The 13,982-nt window shown below is 35.3% G+C and overlaps 1 protein-coding gene across 3 annotated transcripts in view; it reads right to left on the bottom strand.

The window, feature by feature from the left end:
* LOC149804437 (poly(A) polymerase type 3-like) overlaps positions 1 to 13,982 on the bottom strand; it is a 91,520-nt gene that overhangs the window by 65,181 nt on the left and 12,357 nt on the right. For all 3 annotated transcript variants that reach the window (XM_089940376.1, XM_089940370.1, XM_089940361.1), the window contains exons 3-8: positions 13,901 to 13,967; positions 12,346 to 12,430; positions 9,938 to 10,047; positions 6,615 to 6,668; positions 6,089 to 6,200; positions 1,198 to 1,287 (exon numbers count right to left, since the gene is read on the bottom strand). In XM_089940376.1, coding sequence (XP_089796502.1) covers positions 1,198 to 1,287; positions 6,089 to 6,200; positions 6,615 to 6,668; positions 9,938 to 10,047; positions 12,346 to 12,430; positions 13,901 to 13,967 — 518 coding nt within the window. The remainder of the gene's footprint in view (positions 1 to 1,197; positions 1,288 to 6,088; positions 6,201 to 6,614; positions 6,669 to 9,937; positions 10,048 to 12,345; positions 12,431 to 13,900; positions 13,968 to 13,982) is intronic.

Raw genomic sequence — 13,982 nt, 5'->3', positions numbered from 1 at the left:
TTATTCTGTCAGCATGTTCAGCCACTAATAACATATATTAACTTAAAGAATACATTCAATTTGTTCCCAATATATGATTTAAGTGCTTTATTGATCATTTTATAACCAATATTATGTGGAGTTTCCCTGTTGCATTGCATTCTGTCTACCAGGATCAAATTTCATGAATTCCAGGTGTGTCACAGTGCATAGTCCCCTCGTTATATGTAGAAGGGGAGTGGGTGTCGTCGATAATTTCTCTTTTCACTAAAATAAATAGTGCCTGTGTCCATAGCAGTTGTTTTGCATCTGAAGGAAGTACGATGTGAATGATTTGGTTGTTAGACATCACTGCTCCTACACACAGTCTTGTTCTTGACGAGATTTTTCTTGCACGAGGAAACTGTGCTATTTTTTCTGTTTTGAAGATAACAATGTAATGCCTTTCACATTTAAGAGCCCATGATATTGGTAATAAGATGTTTTTAAGGCATTCATGCAATGCAAAACAAAGAATATGGCAACCAAGACAAGTCCTGCATCTGAATCAATGAAGCAGCCTGCAATGGCATACAAAATTAAATTAAAATTGCTAACAGCTAACAGGTAGTCTGTTTTGAAGAATTTTTTTAATCTTGTCAAAGATTTGAATGGAATATGAACAGATAAGCATATGTCTGTCTGTAAACCTCAGACTGGAAATAAACCAAGATGTCAACACATAAAAAAAGGCATAACTCTGCCAATGACAGATCCTCTAAAAATGAAGGACCATCCAGTTGATCAACAGGCAATGTATTATGAATTGTATCGATATGTGGCAGGTGCATTGTTTCAGCCTAGCATGGATGAATCTATGTGATCATAAACACCAGTTTTTAATGTTAGTAAAGCAATAATGCAGGTCACTATAACCACTGCATTCAAGTATGTAGTAGCAACAGAGACAAATCCAATTATCAAGTTTAATGACTAAACATAAATAGAACAATAGCTTAGCTCTACTTCATAGAGTAGCGCATAGAAAGGGGAAAGTGGTCCCTTCTCCAGTGTATGCTACACAGGCTGAACAATAATATTACAATAAAGGGCCATCATAAAAAGCCGGATCGTTAAACCAATTTAAATCAAGATGCAATTTTTTTTTGTTGTTGGTCATTTACTAGTTTTACATGTCAAGATATAACCTGACCATTTTTTAACTGCTAACAAACTTACTTTTTGCCCACAACTTGATTACCCTTAGTGCCATCCTGAATGTCTCAACATTTGGCACTAAGTGAAGAATTTCATCTGTGACACGACAACCTGGAAAAAAAAAAACAGCAGGTTCTTGACATGCAGCCTTTATTCTGAATGGAAAATTAAACTGATAATTGTGATCAACATACCATCCAAATGACAGATGTAACAAATGTGTAGACAACATCAATATGGAAACAACCAAGCAATCTGTCAACACTGGAAATCACATGGAAAAAATCTGAAACCAGATCTGATAATATCAGCAAGAATTCCAAGAATGCTTGCCTGCACACTTATATTTGTCTGATGCCATGGATAACAAGCATATGCCATGTAATTAGTACATGAGAACAGGAACCATCCCAGTGGTCAACCAGCTTAACAAAAAAATAACATCTCTGGTGTGTCAAATTTCATTCTTATCAGGAAACTGATCTAGTGCTGTCCTGAAATCTAAGAACAATGAAAAATTAGGAATGCACTTGGTTGCCACTGAACTGAAGGAGGTACTGGGTTTGTTCTACATGTAGATTTTGTCATTTCTTTATGATATAGGATTTATTACACCTGACCTTAATTATCTAATTAAATGCAACAAAGGATCTATTTGTTTAACCTTGCCCCGAGGCCATGAATTGTATCTGTGTATAAAGAGAATTTCTTCTGCAAAAAAACTTTTCAAAGAAATATGGTTTGATCAGATAATGACTAAAATACTGTTTTTAATGTGAAAACACTTTTGAAAATAGTAAACACTAATACAAAGCTGATTCCTCAAGTTGACAAAATATAAACCGCTACTACCACCATTTGCCTAATACTGCTTAAATGGACCATAGGCACATTCCAAGGAAGGTTAAACTAAATGGCATTTCCTATTGTACTAAATATGGGTCAAGACCATGTTTTAAGTCTACTGTGTGGAATAAGACTAGGATAAAGTTTAATACTGGTACAGTCAGACCTGTCTAAATGGTCACCTTGTCTCAATGGCCATTGTTGTGGTGGGTTTAACACCATTTTTTAGTATATGATACAGTAAATTTGGCAGACAATATAACTGTTGGAGGAAGAACCCAGAAAATACTTGAGAAGAATCAACTTTCAAAAGCTAAGGGCAAGCTTTTTCACATACACTGACCAAGCCCAAGACTCAAACCCATTGGGACAGGTGAGATGGCAGCAATTGGTAAGGTGAATGCTTAGACCACTCGGTCATCTGAGACCCTCAATGGCCATTCTAATTTCCCACAGGCATATTTATTTAATAAATATCATGTACATAATGGCAACCTGCTTTCCATGGTTGATGGCCAGGTGTTTTGTAAACAAATATTGTTTTTTCCCACCCACCTCATTTACCAAAATGATGGACAGGGAGTAGGGTGGGGAGAGTAGGTGGTGGTGGGATCCAAGGATATAGTCATGTTTGATTATTTACCCAACACTTAAACAACTTTCATCCTGCTACAGTCAGTTTGGTCTCTACTGAAATCAAAATCCTTATTTGATGCTTCCTGTTCTATAAGCATTATTCCATGGACTGTTTCTGGGCTTAATCTGTTCATTTCCTGTTTACAAATAACGTAATAACCCCCTTTGCCAGTCTGGTGTCGAAGAAGTATATACGTAGCTCACTTAGACAGGTAAACAAGCTGGAAATCTTTCCTTATGGTGGGTTTGTAGAGCTTTCCAGTTCACTGGTGCTGTGTCATAGACATCCATGCTCTAAATGAATGTGTTCTGGCTGCTCAGCATGAAACTTAAGAGTTAATGTCCTAAATTCAGACAGCTGATTTCTGATTCAAAACAGAAATTTCTCACCCAAATTTTTGCAAATATTACACAGTATATATCCTGTCTTCATAGTTTGTAGCCATTTGTACTGAAAAAGCCAAGATTTCTAAAATTTTAGCACATTTTTTTTTTGTTGATTCATCTAAACCGGCATCTGACATCATTTTAGAATCAGTGACCTTCAGCTGGCTGGAAATTCCACTCATCCTTAACTTTTTTCATTCTGCCATTCACCTTACACTTTCATGCCACCTCTTATTTGAAGTTGAAAAGAATCAGTAATGGTCCACCCAGCCATGCTAGACTTTCTCACCTTCCAGAAATGGACCAAAGTTTGCGTATGCACAGAACAGTGGAAAGGACATCACTTGCAAAGAGCTCTTGTAAACATATTTTTCTGTTACAAACAATTATAGAGATTTCAAAGCATCATTTTGTATTAAGTTACATTTACACACATGAAATGGCCAGATCAAATAAGGATCTTAAGTTTTTATTTTAGATTCTTATTTATACAGTTTATCTTAACTGTTAAATAAACAATTCAATATTGTGCAACATACATTTTTAAATGGCAACTCTGAACTAATTTGTGGGCCTTTTCATGCATCACAGCTTTCCAAGTGCACAAATTCATTTTTTTGCATGATCTGCATACTCATGTGAACTAACAGAAACTATGTTTGAGGCAGTCAACGGAACATACATACAATGTATATACTTGGTGTACGCAAACCAACTCAGAGGTGTTCAAAAGCGCTGCATTTTTTTTCATTATGGCTGAGTGTCAAAACAATTTGTATGCTGGATGGTGGGAGTAGTAGTTGCATTGTCGGATCATAAATGAAAGTGCCTTTGGTACCACTGTGACAGGTTTCATTTGATATCTTTATCTATTTGCTTACGATTAAAAGCTATCCCTAAAGAAAAACGTTATTTTTAGAAGAGATATGAGTTATATATTTTCTTTAAAGTCATATCTGTTAATGCTGATAAAGTTTCGGTTCAGGTGTCAAAAACAATAGCCAAATAGGACTTCCTTAGATTCACTATTTAACAAAGACCTCTCATATAAGCCAAATGTCTTTTGATCATGGCAAGCTGAACAACTAGCTAATCCAGATATTGTTTTTGAAGTGTGAACATCTTTTCACAGCCTAATTTGTACATGCTGACCAATCAAAGAAGCAGTCCTGTTGAAGTTATATGTAAGCTGCCAATCTGTAGTGAAATCAGTATTTTGTCACATGGTCACCTGTGTACAAAGACCATTCTGCCTCTTCCCATGAATGGCCACTATTGACAGGTTTGGCTACTTCTTCATTATGAACTTCAAACAAACATCAATATTCATAATAAAAGAAATTAATAACAGATTGTAAAAAGCTACATAAGAAGACAATAACTTTCTTAACATAGTCATGAGTTTATCATGTGACCCTGAAGGCTGCTCACTTCTCATATAGTCAGGCTGGACTCCCTGTTTTATGGACCCAAGACGGTCTCAAAAGAGAAACAAGTCACAGCAAGCTACTTTACTTTAGGAGATTGGCATTTGGATGACGTGTTGTGATCTTGGGGGCTTAGCCATTTTTTGCACATGACAGATTGTGCATGGCCAGAGATAAGATGTAAAGGCATGAGCCTCAGATCACCCAGGGACCCTACTGATAAAAGAACAGCCTTACCACGTATATGTGGTTACAATGCCTATAGCTTGGGAACTGCCAGGATGAGGTGAACCTGTCACAGTGACTACAGATAGAAACTTGCAAATGCAACAAAACTTGTACAAAAGGTTAACCTATAACAGTAATTAGTGTTTTAAAAAAAAGTGACCTACACCCACTTTGGGTTGTTTAGAATGATGTGAGAAACATTCTAACCCAATCTGATGAACATATCATGCCTATAGGCACGGATGTTACAAGTCTGCACTAGACAAAATGGCACCCAGTGCAAATATTGCCTTCTGCAACCCTTTTAAAAAAAATGTATCTTTAGCCATGAGAATAGTAACTGTCATTATTTTGATGAAAAGTTGTACATTGATTAAAATAAAATACAGAATAAAAGAACAGGCTCTGTGAATAGGCACCATCCTCTCCTTCCAAGTGCAATGGGCAGTCACCAATATCACCCATTGTTTACAATGACCCAAAGAAAAAAGCATAAGAAAACCAGGTCACTGTGACCTATATTCTCTTTCAATTGCCAGAACAATGAAAAAAAAAACAAAAAAAACAAAACAATACCCTACCCAAGTCTAGAAACTTACTATGCCTGCAACTGGAGATTTGGCATAAAGATAAAAACTAGGGTAACCTGTTCATACAAGTAGTTCACCAAGATCTCTTTTCCCTCTGGTTGGTTCAAAATGATGCATGGAACACCCTAACTAGGGTCCATGAAGATATAATGTAAGAATCTAGCAGTAACACAATACAATTACACTGGGGTTAACCTGTAGATGTTGACGACACCAATAATGGGAACAGAGCACAAACTGTCCCACACTTCACGAAGGCAAACTAAAACAATGATTCTTGGGATGGAGTGTAAATTTGATGGAGTGTAAACTCTAAAAATCAGCTGAATTTTATACTTTATGTAATATATTAATTTCAGACTATAAGCAATAAAAAATATTTTGTCACACTGGCCCAAGTTTGGTTTTTGACTAAGAACAAAAAAGACATCTTAAACAACAAACTGCCTGTGATTATTTTCACTAGTAAAAATTATCTATAATGAATTTTTTTAAAAATTCTTGATAAATATTTTCTTCCTGGTTTTATTTCTGCAGATCAACATAAATGATACAAATGAACTAATACTACAATTTTTACACAGATATATCCACTGAAACATCAACAACATGTTGAGATCTGTAAGCAGACATGTATATTAGTCAAGTTATAATTAAAAATGTAATTAAAAGGTTTTGAACTCATCCAAAGTTGAAATTCTACAAAGTATTCTGACAAATGAGGATTATAATAGGCAGAAAAGAACAGAAGGAAAGAATGAAAGAAATTAAGAACAATACTACTCCTCTTAAACTTACCGTTTAAGCTTCTAACACATTTCTGATCCAAATTCTTCAGTAAAGTCTCGTCTCTTAAATCAATATCTTCTGGAATAGTTGGCAAAGCTAGTCTAGCAAACAGCATATCAAGCTAAAATTTATAAGTGAAAAAGAATTAGTTTTAAACATGTTAAATATGTCTGAGCTCATTTCTAATGTCAACAGAACTGTACCTTTACTTAAAACCAATAGTTTTTTGTTGCTGGTTGGAGTTGCTGCTTTACAAGCTCCTACAGGAATGTACATATAGGTATGTGTTGATGAAGCACCAATATCATCACACCACTCATCCTTGCAAAAATTGACTTTAATGCAAAATTATGTGGATACTCAAATCTTATCAGTAAACATCAACACAAAATGAATGAGCTAATGACAAGCTGTATATGAAAAACAGAAGATAACAAACTAACCAACATGGAATGGTTAGATGGTTGTATGGAAAGACAAGATCAATACTATGTTATCAATAGATCTTTAAGACCACTTAACTTTACCCACTTACCTCTATTCCATCAAACTCCATCTTGATTACAGGCACAAATGCTCCTTCTACAGCCTGAAAAACCAAAGAGTAAAACCAATAATGGGGCTGAAATTAAGTAATAACAATAGTTCACACACCAAAATAATGGCACTTGATACAGACATGTTAAGTTCCAGAAAGAAAAATAGAACGAGTGAGGTTTGCATCCTTGGAAACATCACAACATTGAACAAAACAGTTGTTTCTAGACATGTGAAATTTTACATCTACTGTTATGCATATCTATATCGTGTCTTTAACACGTTAATATGTCAATGACTGTAGACTGCAGTGAGCTATAAATAATTTGTTTCATGCTCTATATACTGAACCTGCTGACAATTTGGGGTAATTTCAGGTGGGTTGTGTTGCAACATATTAGTTTCCTCTTCACACACATTACCCGATCATAACACATTAGGACAATAATTCAGAGGAGTTACATCCTCTTACCTTGAAGAAGGCCATGCTTATGTATAACATGGGAGATATGACAAAAGATATCCGATCAATTAATGACAGTCTAAAGGGGAAAATTAATTCCCACAATTTCAGCTGAAAAAGAGAAACCTGTAATGTTATGAAGCTGCTGAAGCTTCTCTGATTGTTGTTTGTTGAGCTTCCAATGTAGGTCACTCGAGTGAGAATTGAATTTTTTAGATGAGATGTCTGAGATACTGTAAAATGTGGTGTCACAAAACCATGAATGTCATTCTGAGAAGAGTTTTGCTCAAATGTGAAGGTGTCAAGACCTAATAGGCAAAAATGCAAAAGAAATCCATAAAGGACTAGGTTATTATTTTGAATGCATTTGAATATAGTAAAAGCTGTTATGAATTACCTCTGCTATGAGCGACCACAAGTCATTTACATCCACAATCATAATTCACAGACAGATTTTATTATATAAATGCACTGTCATGAGCAAACACCTAATGAATGCGACCAGTGAACACGATGTCTTAGCAAAATATACATTTCAACACTACTATAAATGACTGCATCACAAAATCAGGGATAAACACCTGAATCCTTTTGTTAACTACGACTGCTTTTACTGTTCTAGAAAAAAACAACTGGCTACCAATTACTGAAATTGTATAGGTTGTGCATGTGGTGTCATATATTGTAGGTTGTAAACCAGATTAAAGTACATGCAGACTGTTTCACAATGAATGATCATATCACAAGGAGACTGACACCAATGACCTTAAGATAATTTGTGTGTGTGTGATTTGGATTTTAAACGTAGGTTTTAAAAAAATTCAATCATATTGCTATGATGTCTGCAGTGTGCCAGTTTAAAGATGTCTAGCACTGGGGCATCATGCCAGAAACATGTAGCATCGTGTCCCACCCAGTCCCATTATTCTGACACCATGCTTACCAGTCCTAACACTAATCTCTTAATGCTGAGCACCAAGCGAGGCAGCTATTAGTACCGTTTTTACAAGTCTTTGCTATGACTCTGCCAGGGTTCGAACCCATGATCTCCGGCACCTGAGGCAGACGCTCTAACCAATTAGACTACTGCTGCGGTCTTAATCATTTGTAACAATGACTGCTTGAATAGTAAAGACTGTTCTGATAAAAACAGAAACATAAATAAATTTACTGGTTTGTAAATCTGGCAGGTCAAGCATATTGTGAAATTATTTATAGACTGTAAACCAGGTGGATGTATATGTCATGAATTGCCACAGTAATGCCGAAGTCATGGTAATGGTCACATTCACTGATTGTCTTTGGATTTAAAAGGTATTGCTTGGGGGTGAATTAAGCCTTGGTCTATTAAACCAACATGTGAGAATCATTTCTCAAATCTGATATTGTTCAAGACTTGTGTTCTTTGTTACTTTTTTCCAAATGTTACTGTGATTAGTTTCACCCCTTGTTTATAGACTTAATCCATCTATGTCATCTGCAAATTAGGACACTGACTTCTGTCTCTGAATAAATGATTCTGTTTCTGGATGAGATAATTATTTCTTTTTATTCCATTCATTGGTAGATATACAAAGTACATGTATAGATTTTTCATATTTCCCCAAAGCTTGGTCAAAACCATCTTTACAAAAGAGCCCTGATAATGTTAACACCTAGCACCTTAATAACAATGGTAGAACCTCCAAGTAAAATGAGAAAAATTTTAACACTGGAAAAAATAATTACTGTAACTGAAATATGTGAAAAAGAGGAGACCACTCATAAAATAGTGGTTTAAACATAGTTAAAGAAATAGAAGGTGTTATAAAGGACAAAGGAGTAAATTAGAAATGATCTTCATATGCTAAAAAAATAAATATGTGATCTTCAAATATAAATGTGTTTAATGTTTAATGAGTGAAGTATATCTTTATTGTTATATTACTTTGTTTTGAAATGAATGCATAAATATATTTTGTAATCTTTTGTGATAATAATGATCTGAGACATATGTCACATAAACCAATGTTGATCATTTTGAAAGAAAACAGAATGTATTAGCCATAGTAGCGGTAATGCCACATATGTAGGACTGGACATCTTTGCACTGAGTCCCAAGACTGTATGTCTCTTCATGACAGTTCAGCTTTAGACATGACAAATTTGGTATTGAGCAGCAATAAGACCAGGATCTCATTAATTTATTAACGTTTTTGAAGTGCACTGAATCCAATGTCTGAGATGAAGACCGTGTACCTGAAAACAAATGTCACCATAACTGGTACTTGCATGAACTGGAACAGAGCCAGGATTTGTGATGGAATGGTTGAATGCTAGTCAGTAATACCTTGTTTGGTCCAGTACTAGATGTTGTGGTCATACATTTAATCATATGCAAGATGGATTTTACATGTGAGAAAGCCAGGCCTAGAAGTGATACAACCAGATGATGGATGTTGCTAAGCTCATGTTTCTAGAACAGAGGAAGTTAATCACTGTTATACTGGCTGTAAATCAAGGCAGAAATGAGACTGGAGTGGATGATGATGTACACCACATTTAGGGATTGATCAACTTAACTAATACCAGGTGTACATAGGCCTCCACACCAGGGTGGCACTGGACTGAAAGTCTGTCCAGTGCCAGTATGATCTTGCCGTGGAACTGTTTGATGATGGGAAAACTAAATCTGTTTAAATGAGATCACTGCTGAATGCAATGTCACAGCTGGTTACAGTCAGCATTATTTTACAAGTCAAAGATTTCAGATTATTATGTGAGGACTTGTTTATTTTTAGGCAAGAGGCCATGTTACCAGGAACATTTTTCTTTTGAAAAGCTGACATTAGGATTTTAAAATCTAGATTACACCTTACCCGCAGATCTCTAACCTCCTGCTGTTCTTTAAGAAGTTCAACAAATGTGGAAAAGAAGTCACTTCTGTCCACATGCCGTGGAGCTATGCACAATGTATCAATATCAGCACCTGGAAGGACAATGTTTTTAATCAAAACAGGTATTGGTGCATGAAAATTATTTATTTTCTCTAAACTTAAGAAATTTGTTCTAACATTTTACTTAGGAAGAAAGAAAGAAAAAAATTCAACCAACCATACTAATAAAGTCATTTCATTCATCAATTTATAATATCGAACCTGAATGTCACCAGGGGGTCCCAAGCAATATCAACTTGTTGATTTTTCAAATCAAATGAGAGTTCCTTCATTAACTTGGTTGCCATAGCATGTTTTCAAGCAACAGGTGTGATGTCATTCACTGTCTTTGATAATGTCAATAATTCTGTCAATTTTGGAGTTAACATTTCTTTGAACACATGTATACAAGATTTCTTCTTTTTTATTTAGAAATATTAAAACTAGACATTGCAAATCTTTGACACAGATGACAGTTTTAACCAAAACGATCTGCTCTAGAAGCCAGAAAGGACAGCGAGTAGCATGTCACTTGTTTACACTGAGAGCTTCCATTTGGTTTCAAATGACATCAAGTCAGCAGTGGTGGGGACCCACTAGGTTAGAAATTATAAAATTGATGAATAAAACAACAAAATCTTCTGCATTTTTATATACTTGATGATTTTTGTTTTTTAAATCGGTTGTGGGGGTACAAACAAACAAGCGGGCATGTGAATACTATAAAATTCAATACAAAATGCTATATGATCTACTCAGGGATGTCACTAACATTTCAAAACGTTAGTGTAGGAATCATAACAAAACCTCACATTCATTTATCCAATGCCACTGTGACCAAGGCTAAATATTTTATTCATAAAGTAAAGAAAGCAGCATTTTTTATTTATTTATTGAAGAAAAAAAACATAAATGAAACAACTTGTGTGAAGGATATACAGCAATCAAACTAAGCGACAAGATCTGATATTGTAGAAGATGATCTGTCTCCTTTAAAGAGCTAACAAACTACAAGTAGCTATTCCAACCCATGAATGACAATCTTTTTGTGTAAATAATAATAATAATAATAATAAAATATGTGGTCATAGGTGATATTTATTATTTATCCTTCTATGATATTTTCCTCCTTCACAATATCAAGGGTAGTATTTCCTTCTTTCATGGATGCCAATATGAATAAGAAAATTTTAATAATACAGGAGTGCCAACAGGTCTCTTCTGAATATTTTGTACTTCTACAATGAGTGTGTGTGTGTGAGTGTGATTTGGATTTTTAATGTAGCTTTAACAAAAAATAAATTTGCAGCTATATCGCTACAATGTCTGTAGTGTGGCAGTTTATAGTGACGTCTAGCACTGGGGCATCACGCCGCAGACATGTAGCATGATGTCCCACTCAGTCACATTATCTTGACATCAGGCAGACAAGTTCTAACACTAACCTTTTTAATGCCGAGTGTCAAGTGAGGCAGATGTTTGTACCATTTTTATAAGTCTTTGGTAGAACTGAGCTAGGGATCGAACCTAGACCTCCTTCTACATTGCAGTAGAATATCTCTTTTCTGAATCATACAGTAAAATACCAATGTGGTAGTTATTTCTGTGCTTGCCTAACAGCATTACCATCAATGTTGATTGTAAGAATATGCAACTCTGCCATAAGTTTAAAAAATTTCAGTCATATCACTTTGATGTCTGCCGTGTAACAATTTATAGTGATGTTTAGCACTGAGGCATCATACCACAGACATGTAGCATCATGTCCCACCCAGTCACATTATCCTGACACCAGGCCAACCAGTCCTAATATAAACCTCTTAATGCTGAGCGTCTAGTGAGGCAGTTGTTAGTACCATTTTTATGTCTTTGGTATGAATGGGCCAAAGTGTGTGTGTGTACACTTTATGGTATTAGCCAATTACAGTCCAAAAGTCCCTCCTAGACATACAACATATCCATTTAGAACAAATTTGAAAAATGCAATTAATGTTATTCTTACAATACACAAATAGTTTGAAAATAACAATATTCAGCATTAGTACTCTCCTGGTAAGATTTCCCAGCAAAATGTAATTTTTTATGCTAATTTTGGCATAAATGTGAATGCTGTTACCATACAAACACATGCATGGAAGCTAATGTGGTCTCTGGGCATGGCACTTTACTTTGATTGCCTTGGCACTAAATAACCTACAATTGTTACTATGCCATACAACATCAAATCAAGCCCAAAGCAATTCATTCATTTAATATGTAACTGTTTATGATCAAGCTGGCAAAAAAATCTCTATCATGACAAGACAAATATGATTATATATGGAAATAAGCTAAATCAATTTCAAACAAACCTTTGGTATGAACCCCAAGCCTGTATGATCCAAATGTACAAACTTTACCACCAAAGGAATCTATCTTGCTTTCTGGGATGTTATGCTGAAAAATAAAGATTAGAAATGAGTGTTACATTGTGAAAATACATACAGAGTAAACACTATGATTTCAGATTAACCACTCAATCAAGGGACTAAGTATATTTGGGTCTCCAGTGTGTCTGATGGGTGTACACTGGATCCAGGGGGGGGGGGGTTCACACAATATTTTAGGTCTCCAGCATGGATTTTAATGCTGCTGTAGTGAGTTGTATGGCACCCCTCGCTAACTTTATTGCACTCATGTGGTAGTTTATACACCCCACAAGCATAAGCATGATCATGGAAGGTGCTGATTTCATACATGTACCTGTACACTGCTTATCATGTTTAGGCATACAGGTCAATGTGTACTGAACTTAGGCATATATACAGCTCAATGCATGCAGAACACACAAAAAAAATAAAATCAAAATACAAAGTTGTACATTTCTTGGATAACCACTGCCTATGTCAATGAGTAACTGAGAAAATTCTCTAGCCATATCCAAGTTAATCACCTAATTCTACCTGCAAGCACAGTGTACAGCTTACATGGTTATTTGTTTCTCCAGTTGGGGTAGATTTAAAAAAAGAATTAAGAAGTCTTATATCCTTTTCTCCATGCATTCTGATGAAGCTACTGCAGTTTCACATGGAGATTAGCACACCACACTTTCTTGAGAAGTTACATAGGCTGATGAAAGCAGAGATAAAGTAGTATCAGTCAAATGTATGTACTTTTACTGCTTATGACCCCAGCAATCATGTGCTAAAGAGTTTCATTAGAGACAGTGCACAGTGGGGCACGGAGTTATCTACACTATTGTCCTTATAAATTAACAGATGCAGTTTTTGAACTTTTTCAAATCAAAGTTTTGGTAACGCTGACATAATGCCAATGACACATGAACTTAATACCATATATTGTGTTAAATTTCAGTTGGGTGTTTGGTATTGGATTGTAAATCACTCTAATGTCTCAATCTTTCCATGGATGGTTTTCATGCATTGGGTATTAAAATGTAAATCAATCATGTATACAAGCTCCATTTGTAGTGTCTGCCAAGTCACTGTGGGGATTTGCTGGAAACGTACCCTCTATTACAGTGCTTCAGCACTGAGTCAGTATGGAGGGGATTAAGTTACTCAACTTGACAGGTGAAGAAATTATTATTTTTTAAATATGTTTCGCAAATAAACATGACCAAGAATATCCAACTATGTAAGGAGTTAGCACCATTCCCAGATGGTAGGTTTTATGAAACCCAATACAACTGCTGCTGAGGACCAAGGAAGATAATATGATCAAGTTTCAGTTAAGCTGTGTGTATGTGTGTGTATATATATATATATATATATATATATATATATATATATATATATATATATGCTTCATATCTGGTGGCACCAATACTGACAGTAGGACAATAGCTTCCCTCTTGTTTATAAAGACGATAAAAAACAACAAATATTTGAAGCAAAAATGTATTACCTTTCTTCTGCTGACATCTTTGATCCATTCTTTCACCAGGATGTTAATCTTGTGCAGCACTTCCATTCTGAGAAGGAATGCA

Source organism: Sinohyriopsis cumingii, chromosome 2, assembly GCF_028554795.1.
Source record: "Sinohyriopsis cumingii isolate HCF-2022 chromosome 2, ASM2855479v2, whole genome shotgun sequence".
Classification (NCBI taxonomy): Eukaryota; Metazoa; Mollusca; class Bivalvia; order Unionida; family Unionidae; genus Sinohyriopsis; species Sinohyriopsis cumingii.
The sequence above is the reverse complement of the archived record's forward strand: the minus strand, read 5'-3'. Positions and strand labels throughout refer to the sequence as shown.